The following is a 14572-nucleotide window of genomic DNA, read 5'->3' as shown; positions in this document are numbered from 1 at the left end:
TATGCGTGCACCTCATGGTACCAAAGCACCTCAAAGGCGCTTAAAACAAAATTACAAACATCACAAAACAAACTGGTCAGACTACTACTTGACCTGAACCCCAGAACCCACCTCACCCCTGCCCACTTTGCCAACCTAGGATGGCTTAGAGTAGACGACAGAGTACAGCAACTTGCAATGGGCCTGGTCTACAAGATACACTATACGACCGGGGTGCCCATGTACATGTCAAAATACTTCCCAAAGGTCAGTGAATACCACAACCACTACACCAGAGGAAGCTCAACAAATCATGTTAAACCCAGATTCGGCTCAAACAAGGGACTAAACACGTTTCGCAATTATGCCACAACAATGTGGAACGCCCTACCCAAAGCTGTAAAGGAATGTGAATCCCTGCCCACATTCAAAACCGCCCTTAAAGAGCACCTACGGGAGGCTGCAATTCGAAACTGGCCACCGTAAATGCCCAAAACCCCCACCACCTCCTAATGTACAGTCCCCTCCCCATCATATGTATATACTCTGTCAGGATCTAGGGGTAACAGTACTGTATATTTGAATACCGCCTATGTCACAAATGTATCAGTACTAAATACCTATATGTCCCTATGCCATAAATGTCATGTATGTTATGTATGTCATAAATGTCTATATGAATTGAAAATGGGGGACCCTGATGGAAACAAGACAAACGTCTTTCTCAGGTCTGCATCCCCTTAACAATTGTATGTATTGAGCCGTACTGTATTGTACCCATTCTGCAATCTGTTAAATAAAGTTTTCATTCATTCATTCATTCATGTATGTCATATATGTCTATATGAATTGAAAATGGGGGACCCTGATGGAAACAAGACAAACGTCTTTCTCAGGTCTGCATCCCCTTAACAATTGTATGTATTGAGCCGTACTGTATTGTACCCATTCTGCAATCTGTTAAATAAAGTTTTCATTCATTCATTCATTCACGCAGCCAGCTATTAATTTGCATAGTGCGCGTTATTCGTGTTAACTACGGTAATAATTGCAGTTACGACTGGTTGCGTCATTTATGGAAATATCGCGAGAGCACTTTACGGCTCTGTTGACGTCTCGACCTATTTGATGCTAGCGCTAGCTGGGTGTCAAAGTTAGTCAGTATGATCTGAGTAATCCATACAATTGACTTTAAATGAGTGTTTTTGATTTATTTCGCGGATTATTTGGGGTTCCTGGAGGTCACTATCGTGGGGAGGGCCGAAGGTGAACTCTTGTTTTAAACACATAACTGTTGTTTCTATATGAATTGAAAATGGGGGACCCTGATGGAAACAAGACAAACGTCTTTCTCAGGTCTGCATCCCCTTAACAATTGTATGTATTGAGCCGTACTGTATTGTACCCATTCTGCAATCTGTTAAATAAAGTTTTCATTCATTCATTCAACGTTAGCTAACTAGCTCCTGTCAACGTTAGATTAAATACAAGCTGCACGTTTAGATGCATACCTATGTTCAGGGCTGGATTTAGCCCCTTCCGTGACTGCGATGTGCAAGCCAGTCACGGAAGGGGCTAGGCTAGACTGCTGGTAGTTTATATTTGACACGTTTACAGTTAATTTAGCCTTGGCGTAGCTGGCACTAACTGGTTCATTCTCTCATAGATGCCGGTAGACTGTAGTGGAGTCATTTGTTTTGGCATAATGTTACACGATCTCTTAAAATCATACAGGGACCCCTTCTTCGATGCCATGACCCACGACGACGATGAAGACAACGACGATGACTATGAGTATGGTGATCGATTCTACTGTGATGGGTACCAGCAGGGAGATCAACAAGATCCCATTGATGATGCATGGAGGTTTGGCTTCAGCTTTGGCCCAAACGGGATGAGGATCGAAGAGCCTCCAGTGTTTGGGCAGGTGTTCAGGGAAATGGAAGAGATCTTCTCACAGCTGGGCCGCTGGGAGGGACAGCTTGGAGCTGGACACTCGGGTAAGATAGCCCAGTCAATACACCTCTCCACCCAGTCATCCAGTCGGATTTAACATACGTTAGCTAATCACAATTTGGATAAAGTAATGTAACATGGGTTTTAAATACATTTAAAAAATATATATAATTTCTGTGTAGTACATTCAGCATTTCTTTCTCTCTGATGTGAAAGGGGTACCCAGTATTGAGGCACCCCTGCCCGAGGACAGGCCAGGGAGAGGCGGGGGACCCAGTGGGAATCCCCTGAGGGACTTCATGTTAAAATCTCCGGGGGGGCGTCCTACGGGTCCCCCAGCGGGACCATCGGGAGAGCCCAGACATGATGAGACCCCTCCCTGCGGCCGGACACCACACTTTCCCAACTCCCCATTCCAAGACTGGACTCCTTTCTCTAAGGTGAATGAGACATGAGACATTCTCCCCTTGTACCCATGTTCTTTTCTTTTTTCACCTGCCAGCGCGGACTCTCAGTGGCGAGGAGTAACGCGTGGGAGGCTCATGCTGCCCCCGATACTTCCTGTCTCTGCTGTACAGGCATCACCCAACCGACCTGTAGGAGTCGCTGTCCACAACGTCCAATCCCCACCCATCGACTTTCCACCCGCTACCTCTGCCAATTGAGATAGTATGACGACTGGCCCAAGCCGCAGGCAATGCTGACTCGGGGAGTCGAGACCGGAGTCTCTTGCATTGGTGACAAGTGCAATCTCCGCTACGCCACCCAGCCGCATCCCCCTTGTACCCATGTTCATAGATAATTTGCACACAAAATATATATATACACATTCTATATACACGATTCTATTTATTCACAGCCTGTTTATTATTGCTGCTTCTTCTCTTCAGTTCCACGATGCTCTGAGAGCTCGACCTCACAGAGATGCAGAAGAGGAGAGAAAACAAGATGGAGGTACAATAGCAGAATTGCTGACGTTATCATCATTTCGGTGAAACGAGTGACTAAATACATTGGGCCTCATTCAACAATACTCTTATTATTTTTCTTATATTCTTGCTTACCTGTCTGTCAACACTTTCAGAGCCACCAGGGGGTGTCGTACTTACCTGGCTGAATGCCAGCACCCACTTCAATGATAGCGTTGTGAACGCATAATCTCTTGTCTTAAATTATGGCTATGTGTCTAACCTGCCCGTCGCTTATCAATGACTTGTTTGCAGTCAACATTGTCTAAACGGATTGTTTTTTAATCGCTTCATTTCCGTTTTATAGCATTTTGAAAAGCCCTAGTTTTTTAGGAAAATATAAAGATTCCGTGATAATCACCCTTTACTGGAATATTCTGGCATACACAAAAACTGTAATTTTTCGACCTATTTATGAATAGTTTTCAAATAAACGCTAGATTATCGATAGTATGTGTACTTATGCACGCTATAGAAGCGGGCTGAAATATCGATTCTCTCATTTCCTGATCAGCGGCACACACGCACATATGGTACACGTTTATATATCTGTGAAAAAAGCTCTGATTATCCCAAGACTGGTAAAATAGATTCCTTACCTGAGATCAGATGTTATCCAAAAAGATTATTCCAATTCCTGATCACCATTCCAAATATCGATCGCGTTTATTGATTCAGCGTTGGGTGCTGGAAATACATAATCCACGCTGTTCTGGGGTCGGCGATCAACTTGGGTCTCTTCAGTTGGCTTGACGGAAAAGTAAAATGAGGAAATTGGCCCGCCCCCCCCACCCCCCATCAGTCTAAACTAATGGGGTGCGTTACACAGGGAGAGACGATAGGGGGCGGTATCTTCCCAATTGAGCTCAGAGAGACTCTGCAGCACTAACCTGAGGCTCGATTGATGAAATATGAATTCAAAACATATGTGTAAAGGCACAACATATTCCAGTTAACGGTATATTTTTTTAATGATTTGTTACGGCGTAGTCGTTCTATATGAATTGAAAATGGGGGACCCTGATGTAAACAAGACAAACGTGTTTCTCAGGTCTGCATCCCCTTAACAATTGTGTGTATTGAGCCGTACTGTACCCATTCTGCAATCTGTTAAATAAAGTTTTCATTCATTCATTCATTCATTCAGTCAATACTTCCATGCGTATAAATTGAGGAAGCGAGCGAGTCCGCGGCCGCTCGCGCTGCCGCTGCAGCGGATAGGGGGGCGGGTCACGTGGCGGTCGCGGCCAATCAGAGGAACCCGGAAACCGAATTCCGTTGCGGAAGGTATACATGCCGCCTGGGCAGCCAGCATCTAACTGTTCTAACAGCAATATATAATCAATTTCAGAAGAAGAACGCACGCAATAAGTTATAATAATAATTATTATTGAAAAGTTCTGGGTTTATAAAGTTGTATTTGGGGGCAATTGACCAATGGTTTGCTTTCAACCCATGAACTCCTTCCTCTCTCACCTTTTGTTTATATATATATTTTTATTGTATCTACTAAAACTGTATTGTATTGTTTGTTTTGTAAAGTGTCTTTGAGCATTAGGAAAAGCGCTATATAAATCTGATGTATTATTATTATTAGGAATGGTAGGCTTTTTAAAATGTTTCTCATCTGGGTAAGAGTTTCTTATCTGGGTAAGAGTGCTCTCGACCACTCTTAGACTTTGATCTTGCCTGAGAGAAAAGCAACAATAAGAAATAGTGCTGTCAGGCGATTAAAAAAATCAATCTAATTAATTTGTAATGAATTAATCGAATTAATTGCATTTTAATCGCATACCGGTAACTATTTTATGCCTGATATTCTATAATCATATTTCAAATTGCATGTGTCCGGATGGCAGAATTCAGTACTGTATCTACAAAACCTTCTGTTTAATCATCTTCCATCTATTAATTTGCTTAGATTTTTCAGGTCTGGTCAATTTGAGCATGGTGTTATTCAGTCAAATATAAAAAAAAATTAATTGATATTCTCATTTGGTTCATTACAATTTACTCAAGCCTAGTAACAGACACAGTATTTCTGACACTGAGAATACATTCCCTGAGATCCATAGATGTCCCTAGAATCAGATACCAAGAACATGCAAATGGCCCATATTAAAAAAAAAGTCTGTAAATGTGTATTCTACGTTCTTATGGAATGAATAAGATAAAAAAAATATATATATATATAAAAAAGAGTTAATTTTCATAACGTGATAATTTGCTGTGTAATTAATTCATCTAATTAACGCGATAAACTGACAGCCCTAATAAGAAAACATTGCTGAATCCCAGGTAAGAACAAAATAAGAGGAAATGCTAGTTGAGAGCGAAATCTGTTCTTATATCGCTTCATGAATGAGGCCCATTGTGTTTACAACTCACTTCCTCCTTCCCCCCCCTGTTCAGATCTGGATTCGGCCGTGTCGTCTGGAGGTCTGGATCAGATCCTAACCCGTCCTCCTGCGGTTCCCAGCCAGCCACGGGGCAGCTCCTTCTTCCAGTCGGTCATGGTCACCAAAGTGGTGCAGCCAGACGGGGTGAGAGACACGGGTCCTCTTATTCATATTGTCTATGTTGTTGTTTTTTTGCCTTTTTACTAGTGCTGTCAATAAAACAATTAGTAAAAACAATTTTACTAATGAATCGCACAATTTTCTGTTAATTGGGCGGCAGTTTTTCGCTATCCACATAACCAAGGAGTCGGTTACCTTCTCACTTACAGGTTTAGTTAACCGCCCACGAGCACCACACTCCAGCAGCGTAGATTGGCGAGGCCCCCGTGGAGGTAACTTCAGCAGGGTGTTTGAGTAGGGTCCAGCTGCAGCCTCGGAGATTGTTCCAGATTGGGCAACTTCCGCCCGCTCCCACGACATTTCTCCCGGGACAGGACAATGTGCGCTGATTGGCGGAAAGTACGGAAGTATCTCGAAGTACGTCTGACGTTTCCCTACGTTAGCGAACGTTAAACGTTGTATTCATAAGATAAGATAAATTCAGCAGCATGGGGAGGGCCGGGGGGAGGGGAGGTACAGGTAGTAGAAGACATAGAGGTACAGGTCACATAATTATAGTACAGTGGAGAAGTAAAAATAGAATAAAAAGGCAGTGTAAACAATATACAATATTATTAACTCTAATAATAACACGCCTCGCTGTACATTGGAGGTGGTTGGGGGGGGGGGGGGGGTCGGGGGGGGTGGGTGGGTGGGTGGGGGACACTGTACAACTGTACAAGCAAAACTGTACATTGGAATATTGACAACCATACTTGGTCATTTACTGTACATTGGAGGGGGTTGGGTTACAACACAGGAGCAGAGTATAAACAACAGTACAGGAATGAGAAACAGTCTAAATGGGTTTTAACATTTTAGTTTATTTCATGCGGATATGATCTGTAATACCTGATCGGTACAATATCTACTAACCTGATCAATACAAGCCCCCCCCCCCCACCCCCCCCCCCTCTAGTCAGCGCAGACGTACTTGCTTTTGATTTTGACGTTCAGCGTCAGACGTACTTCGAGATACTTCCGTACTTTCCGCCAATCAGCGCACATTGTCCTGTCCCGGGAGAAATGACGTGGGAGCGGGCGGAAGTTGCCCAATCTGGAACAATCTCCGAGGCTGCATCTGGACCCTATTGGGGTGTTTTGCTTTGAGATGATACGCCAAAGTGAAACTTTCCGCCTAAAAGTCCGCCTTTGTCCATCTTCGCGCCAGTGACTGTCCTCTAACCAGGCGGCTCGGGACCCAACCCCCCCCTCCCCCCTTCTTTGTTGTTCCAGCACGGCGTGGGACCCGACCCCCCCCTCCCCCCTTCCCACCCACAACAACACAGAGGAACAGATCACAAACGAACAATACTTCGAACCTGCCAACATCAATGAAATAACCAACGCCAATGGACTGAAAATTTTTCACATTAACATTAACAGCTTAAAAAACAAATTGGATGAAATCAAACAAATATTCATAAATGGTAAGGCAAACATACTGTGCTTCTCAGAAACTAAGCTCGACGATTCTGTAAAAGATCCAGAGATTGAGAACTACTCAATAATCAGGAATGATAGGAACAAACATGGAGGTGGTGTCTGTATGTACATACACAAGGACACCAAATTCATCAACAGAAATGACTTGAATCATAAATCAATTGAAACTGTATGGGTGGAAATCCTATTCGAAAGGGCGAAATCCCTACTGGTTGGCACAGTCTACAGGCCGCCAGATCATAGTGGCTTTTATGATACACTGGATGGGTGTTTGGCTGGAGTTGAGGATGTAGACAAAATTCTTATTGGAGACTGGAACACGGATATGCAACGAAAAGATGCACCCGTCTTCAAGGCCTTCAGTAGGTTTTGTGATCTGCATGGCCTCAGCCAGCTAATCACCCAACCCACACGTGTATGTGAATCAACTCAGACTACCATTGACCTCATTCTGACCTCCGACAAGTCCAAGATCTCAAATAAAGGGGTTATAGCATGCGGGTTAAGTGATCATTATATGATATTCTGTACCCGAAAAAAACTAAAACAAAAGGCTGGCTGCCACAAAACAGTCACATCTAGAGACCTCAAAACCTACTCTAGCGAGGCCTTCAACCTTGAACTGGAGAGTCTGGACTGGTCAGATGAACTCAATGGTACACTGGTTGAAGAAACATGGCTTGGTTTCAAAACCAAATTCTCAGCAATACTAAACGACATGGCCCCCCTAAGAACCACCAGGGTAAAAAATCGCGCTGAGCCGTGGATGCACTCCGAAATACTGGCCGCTATGAAAACCAGAGACAAAAAATGCTCTGAGTTTCGTCAAAGCTTACTAAAAGCACGAGCAGTGAACTCCAAGCCCACGTGACTGAACTCAAACTAGAAAGAAACAGACTAAGAAACGACGTAAACTCCATGATCAAAACTGCAAAAAAGAATTTCATCAATGACAAAACTGAGGAAAACAAAAACAAACCACGTGAACTTTGGAAATTACTCAATAATCAACTAGGATGCAGTAAAAAACTTAAAACCAGATTCTCAAACATAAACATAAAAACGGACAACACGCTCATCACAGACAAGCTGGATGTAGCCAATTACTTAAACATTTTCTTCACAAACATAGCCACAACACTGGTAAACAAACTACCCTCCCACTCAGGGCTTTATGGGGTAGAACACATAGTAGCTTACTACAAAAACCTAGGGGTCCGCAAGGACGACTTCAAGCTGGAAATGGTAACAACAGATGAGGTACTCAATAAACTGAGCGCCCTCCAACCTAACAAGGCCACTGGCCATGACAACATCCCCTCCAAATTCCTCAGAGACTCAGCAGCCGCCATCACCCCAATCATCACACACATAATAAACCTCTCCATAAAACAGGGACACGTCCCCAAGGACTTCAAAATTGCGAGGGTGACCCCCCCTGCACAAAAAGGGCAGCAAATTAGACCCAGGCAACTACCGCCCTGTTTCTATTCTCACCTCCATCTCGAAAGTCATGGAAAAAATAGTCTACGAACAGGTTGAAAAGTACCTAGCGGAAAAAAATCGAATCTACGAATTCCAATCTGGCTTCAGAACATCCCACTCCACTGACACATGCCTTCTCTATTTGAATGACCACATCAAACAAGAGGTGGACGCAGGCAAATACTGCGGCATGGTCATGCTGGACCTACAAAAGGCCTTTGACACGGTCAATCACTCCATTCTGATTGACAAGCTAAAAGCAATTGGTTTTGATAGTCTATCAGTGAGCTGGATGCAATCCTACCTTGAGGGGAGGGAACAGATGGTGGAGGTAAACGGTACCCTATCCCCCCCCCTCACAGTGAGCTGTGGTGTTCCACAAGGAAGCATACTAGGACCGCTACTGTTCCTAATTTATGCAAATGACATGTCGTCAGCTTGTGACTGCAACTTGTTCCTGTTTGCGGACGACTCAGCCCTGCTGGTCTCTGACAAGAACAAGTTACAGGTTGAAAAAACCCTCAGCTCGGAACTAGGCAGAATCTGCATATGGCTCGCTGATAACAAACTATCATTACACATGGGCAAAACAGAGTCCATTCTCTTCGGTTCAAATAACAAACTCAGCAAGACCGACGGCTTCTCAGTTACAGTGGGTGACAATATTGTCACAAGGAAAGATGAAATTACCTACCTGGGTTCCATCCTAGAGGCTAATCTCTCCTGTGACAAAATGGCATCCAATGTAATAAAAAAAGTCAACCAACGAACTCGATTCTTGTACCGGATCTCCTCTCTGGTAAACAAGAACACCCTGAAGACTCTGGCAGGAGCACTCATTCAGGGGTACTACGACTATGCTTGCACCTCATGGTACCAAAGCACCTCAAAGGCGCTAAAAACAAAATTACAAACATCTCAAAACAAACTGGTCAGACTACTGCTTGACCTTACTCCTAGAACCCACCTCACCCCTGCCCACTTTGACAACCTAGGATGGCTTAGAGTAGACGACAGAGTACAACAACTTGCAATGGGCCTGGTCTACAAGATACACTACACGACCAAGGTACCCATGTACATGTCAAAATACTTCCCAAAGGTCAGTGAATACCACGATCACAACACCAGAGGGAGCTCCACAAATCATGTTAAACCCAGATTCGGCTCAAATAAGGGACTAAACACGTTTAGCAATTATGCCACATCAATGTGGAACGCCCTACCCAAAGCTGTAAAGGAATGTGGATCACTACCCACTTTCAAAACCTCTCTCAAGGGACACCTACGGGAGACTGCAATTCAACACTGGCCCCTGTAAATATCCTAACCCAACCCCCTCCAATGTACAGTCATTTACCTAGTATGGTTTTGTCAATAGTTCAATGTACAATTTTGTTTGTTTGTACAGTGTCTCCTCCCCCCCCCCCTCAATGTACAGTATTACTTGTTTATACAGTGTGCCCCCCGGCCCCCCCCCCCCCCCCCCACCTCCAATGTAAATTACCCAGTATGGTTGTCAATATCCCAATGTACCCAACCCCCCCCACACAACCTCCTCCAATGTACAGTTTCTACGTCAAATGTATATACTCCCTTTTCTTGACTCCTTCTGTATCTTGCAAATCTGGTATGTCATAAATGTATAGATGTAGCAGTACTGACTATCTGTATGTCATGTATGTCATATATGTCCTGATGAATTGAAAATGGGGGACCCTGATGTAAACAAGACGAAAGTCTTTCTCTGGTCTGCATCCCCTTAACAATTGTGTGTATTGAGCTGTACTGTATTGTACCCATTCTACAATCTGTTAATAAAGTTTTCAATCAATCAATCAATCATCTAGTTTGGCTGCACACGTTTTCAGAGGTTATTATGGGTCAGCCGCGACAGGAAGTAAACAAAACTGCGATCACTACGTTAAAAAAAAATTGCACGTTGCATAATTTAAATTAATCTCAAATGAAAGCATTAACTTTGACAGCCCTACATTTTATATTTGCTCCCATCCCCCAATTAAGTGGTTATGCCAATTCCCTTTCTGGTTGTCGCGCTGCCCTACTGTCAGTTTGGGGAGGGTGTAGACTATTACCCCATGCCTCCTCCGATACATGTGGAGTCGCCAGTCGCTTTTTTTCACCCGACAGCGAGGAGTCTCACTGGGAGAACATCACGCATGTGGAGGTTCACGGCATGCCATCTCCCCCAGATAGCCTCTCTGCTGAACAGGCACCCCGGCCGTCCAGTAGGAGGCGCTATTGCAGCGACCAGGACGCGTGAATATTAAAGGCAACCAACTTGTGTTCGGCTTTTCTCTGATTGGCCGCGCCCCCCCGCCCCCACGCGCAGGCAAGCGCAGCCGTCCCACGTCCCAAATGAAATCCAAAGAGCAAGCGCGGCAGCGCGGGCAACCAACTTCTGTAGTGTTGGGCTGCTGTTCCAACGCACTTGTGTTGGGCTGTGGTAGCAGTGGAGCGTGGAGCGCTGCTGACTGATTATTATGTTTCGCGTTTTTAACAACCAACGGTAGATTCACTCGTCACTGTACATGTATAAACAAAGCCCATACAGTTATGAAATAATAAACACTGTTAGGACTCATTCACCGGCTTCAGTGCGCCGCCCGCGGCTTGACTCGGTTCAGCGTTCACCCTGATGTAAAGTAGCGATTTTTATTGTTTTGTCATGACAACCCAATTACATAATCCAACATATGTGTAAAGAAACAACATATTCCAGTTAACGGAATATTTTTTAATGATTCATTACGGTATAAATTAGGTTAACTGGAGCTGTGGAGGCTCCTTGCTGAAGAGCCAGCGGGGCAATGCGGTTGTTCATTCACCGGCTTCAGTGCGCCGCCCGCGGCTTGACTCGGTTCAGCGTTCACCCTGATGTAAAGTAGCGATTTTTATTGTTTTGTCATGACAACCCAATTACATAATCCAACATATGTGTAAAGAAACAACATATTCCAGTTAACGGAATATTTTTTAATGATTCATTACGGTATAAATTAGGTTAACTGGAGCTGTGGAGGCTCCTTGCTGAAGAGCCAGCGGGGCAATGCGGTTGTTCATTCACCGGCTTCAGTGCGCCGCCCGCGGCTTGACTCGGTTCAGCGTTCACCCTGATGTAAAGTAGCGATTTTTATTGTTTTGTCATGACAACCCAATTACATAATCCAACATATGTGTAAAGAAACAACATATTCCAGTTAACGGAATATTTTTTAATGATTCATTACGGTATAAATTAGGTTAACTGGAGCTGTAGAGGCTCCTTGCTGAAGAGCCAGCGGGGCAATGCGGTTGTTCATTCACCGGCTTCAGTGCGCCGCCCGCGGCTTGACTCGGTTCAGCGTTCACCCTGATGTAAAGTAGCGATTTTTATTGTTTTGTCATGACAACCCAATTACATAATCCAACATATGTGTAAAGAAACAACATATTCCAGTTAACGGAATATTTTTTAATGATTCATTACGGTATAAATTAGGTTAACTGGAGCTGTGGAGGCTCCTTGCTGAGGCTCCTTGCTGAAGAGCCAGCGGGGCAATGCGGTTGTTCATTCACCGACTTCAGTGCGCCGCCCGTGGCTTGACTCGGTTCAGCGTTCACCCTGATGTAAAGTACCGATTTTTATTGTTTTGTCATGAAAACCCAATTACATAATCCAACATATGTGTAAAGAAACAACATATTCCAGTTAACGGTATATTTTTTAATGATTCATTACGGTATAAATTAGGTTAACTGGAGCTGTGGAAACTATTATCTTAAATTATGGCTATGTGTCTAATATGGCTGTCTCAAACACAAGGACCTGGGGGAGCCTCATGCGCGGCTCTCTGCCGCGACTCTCTTGTCTCTCTTGTCTCTCTTGCCGCAAGGCCGCGTGCTAGTGGATTGATTGATTGGCCGTGTGGCCAATCAGAGAAACGCTGAACGAAAAGCTGAACACAAGTTGGTTGCCTTTAATATTCACGCGACCAGGACTCAGACCCCACCGGCTTCTCACCCGCGAACACTGCCAATCATGCTTGTAGGGACAGCTGACCAAGCCAGGGGTTACAGAGTGGTAGGCGAGTGCTTAGACCTCTATGATACCCAGTTGCCCCATATAACAATCAATCAATGTTAAACAGGGTTGGAGAGGTCTGTTAAATTCACTCCTTCATTCCTTAGAAATACTGCCCTTTAACCAAATCAACCAACCAAAGTGCACACTTTTGATTTGGCTCCCATCGGTTGCGTTGCTGCCTTTCATGCTGGCAACAAGTACGGTCAGGACTCATGGTTTGAAGCTGGGTAGAGCTGTCATCCAAGAACCCAAAGTCCTTGCTAGCAAGAATGACGACTGTAACAACTCAAGTCTTATTATCCAATATATGCTTTCGTGGCCACTTGAGTATGACGAGATCACACAAGACTTTATGTATGTAACCTTTTTGACTGTTGTTTGGTTTGTTTTGTTTTGTATGTTATGTCAGACTGTTGAGGAGAGGCGTACAGTCAGAGACGGCCGGGGGAACGAGGAGACAACGGTCACACGGTCAGGAGGTCCTGGGAACCTGGTGGGGCCACAGGATCAAGCAGGGCCTCTCTTACCAGGTTAGTTTATCCTTACTGGCTGCTTTTCAAATATCAACAACAATATCATTCATTGAGCCTTTCATGCTATATATATTAGTTCATATGTTCTTATGGGCCCATATACCAGTGTAATCCGGGGTACAGTTTTGTAGTGCTGGTGTTATACACATTTGTTTATACAACAATGTTTCTAACTGTTGTTTTCTTTCTTTCTATTTTATTTGTATTTCTTTCCTTATTTCTCCCCAGGGGATCAAGACCTCTTTTCTGACCTGCGGGACGATCACTCTTTCTTCTCCAAGTTCTTTGGGGGGTTCAAGTGATGTGTAAACAAAGTGAAATGTATGGTCAGAATGGAAGGAATATTGAATCTTTAAGATAATATGTCATTGTTCTGAGTGTCATGTTAAGAGGTGGGAGTTGGTATACTTTGGATGGACATAAAACCTTTATATTATTCCCTCATTCTCTCTAACCGGGGATTGGTTGTATCAACTTTGCCAAAATGGTGGCTTTGAATTAAATGGTGTTTTTCATTTGAACGCGTGTTCCATTGGAACACTGAAAATAGAGGCTGCAAATCCCGCCGACTACTGATTTTTACAGATGGGGCCTGGCGCAAATTGGGGCCCTTAAAATTCTATCTGTGCATATTTTATTTTTGTATTGTCCTGAAGGTTGTGTGACTGTGACGGTATGACTGGCATAATAAACGAGTGTAATATATATTTACATTGCTGTGTTGTGTGTTATATTTTCTGGTTAAGTGGTTAGGTCTTCGCACAAATATGACCTATTGATTTCTTTGTACACAATTAAGCGCACAGAAGTAAGCCTGTGGTATATGGGGGTGCTTGTGGCCCTGAAGCTGCTCTTTCTGAGAATGAACCAACGTAACCAGAAATGGAGGGAAAGTGAATATATTTTGATGGCAGCTGAAACATTGACGCGTTGAGATTAGGGATGTCAGTTTATCGTGTTAATTCGATTAATTACACAGCAAATGATCGTGTTATGAAAATTAACTCAAAATGTATTCAATTATTATTATTTTTTTAAATATTTTTTATCTCATTCATTCCATAAGAACGTAGAATACACATTTACAGACTTTCTTTTTTAATATGGTCCATTTGCATGTTCTTGGTATCTGATTCTATGTACTGGTTAGAGATGTATTGGTTACAGAGGTACTGTTTAGCGATGTACTGGTTACAGATGTACTGGTTAGAGATGTAGGAGGGGTAGTATTTTGGCCTTTTGCCCACCGCCTCTCAGTCTGTTCCCGCTCTCTCTCCAGGGCCCTCATTTTGCGATCATTTCTAAGCAAACATCAATTGAGGGCCCTCTGGTTCCACAAGTTCTGACCTCCGCCATTGTACCTCTCCTCCTTCCACCACCAGGTGGCATCATGGAGTACAGCGGAGGTCTGCTACTACTAGAATAGATGATAATTACCACTACACACTAAAAGACAACACAGAGGGCCTTTTAGTCCAAAACCATTTAGCACGTCTTCATCACATATTCATGTCTTCTTAGACATCTTGTGACAAGAATTTGAGCTTACCTCACTATTGC

The 14572-nt window shown here is 43.7% G+C and overlaps 1 protein-coding gene across 2 annotated transcripts; it reads left to right on the top strand.

Moving 5' to 3' along the window:
* The first annotated feature begins 1080 nt into the window (after window positions 1-1080).
* On the top strand, window positions 1081-13723 carry hax1 (HCLS1 associated protein X-1). 2 transcript variants are annotated; one of them, XM_084312700.1, is made up of 7 exons: window positions 1081-1245; window positions 1714-1979; window positions 2152-2375; window positions 2826-2889; window positions 5316-5446; window positions 12889-13009; window positions 13241-13723. In XM_084312700.1, exons 1-7 carry the CDS (start codon window positions 1175-1177, stop codon window positions 13312-13314), a joined length of 951 nt encoding a protein of 316 aa, XP_084168826.1. In that variant the 5' UTR covers window positions 1081-1174; the 3' UTR covers window positions 13315-13723. The 2 variants fall into 2 exon arrangements, with proteins under 2 accessions (XP_084168826.1, XP_084168827.1); XM_084312701.1 differs by having other exon boundaries at window positions 1207-1335.
* Window positions 13724-14572: the final 849 nt, after the last annotated feature.

The sequence above is a fragment of the Notolepis coatsorum genome, assembly GCF_963971535.1.
Source record: "Notolepis coatsorum genome assembly, chromosome: 4".
Lineage (NCBI taxonomy): Eukaryota > Metazoa > Chordata > Actinopteri > Aulopiformes > Paralepididae > Notolepis > Notolepis coatsorum.
The sequence above is the reverse complement of the archived record's forward strand: the minus strand, read 5'-3'. Positions and strand labels throughout refer to the sequence as shown.

Coding starts and splice junctions, on each gene's coding strand:
- hax1 (XM_084312700.1), top strand. CDS start 1,175: ATGAGTGTTTTTGATTTATTTCGCGGATTATTTGGGGTTCCTGGAGGT. Junction 1,246..1,713: donor TATCGTGGGGAGGGCCGAAG/GTGAACTCTTGT, acceptor AAAATCATACAG/GGACCCCTTCTTCGATGCCA. Junction 5,447..12,888: donor AAGTGGTGCAGCCAGACGGG/GTGAGAGACACG, acceptor ATGTTATGTCAG/ACTGTTGAGGAGAGGCGTAC.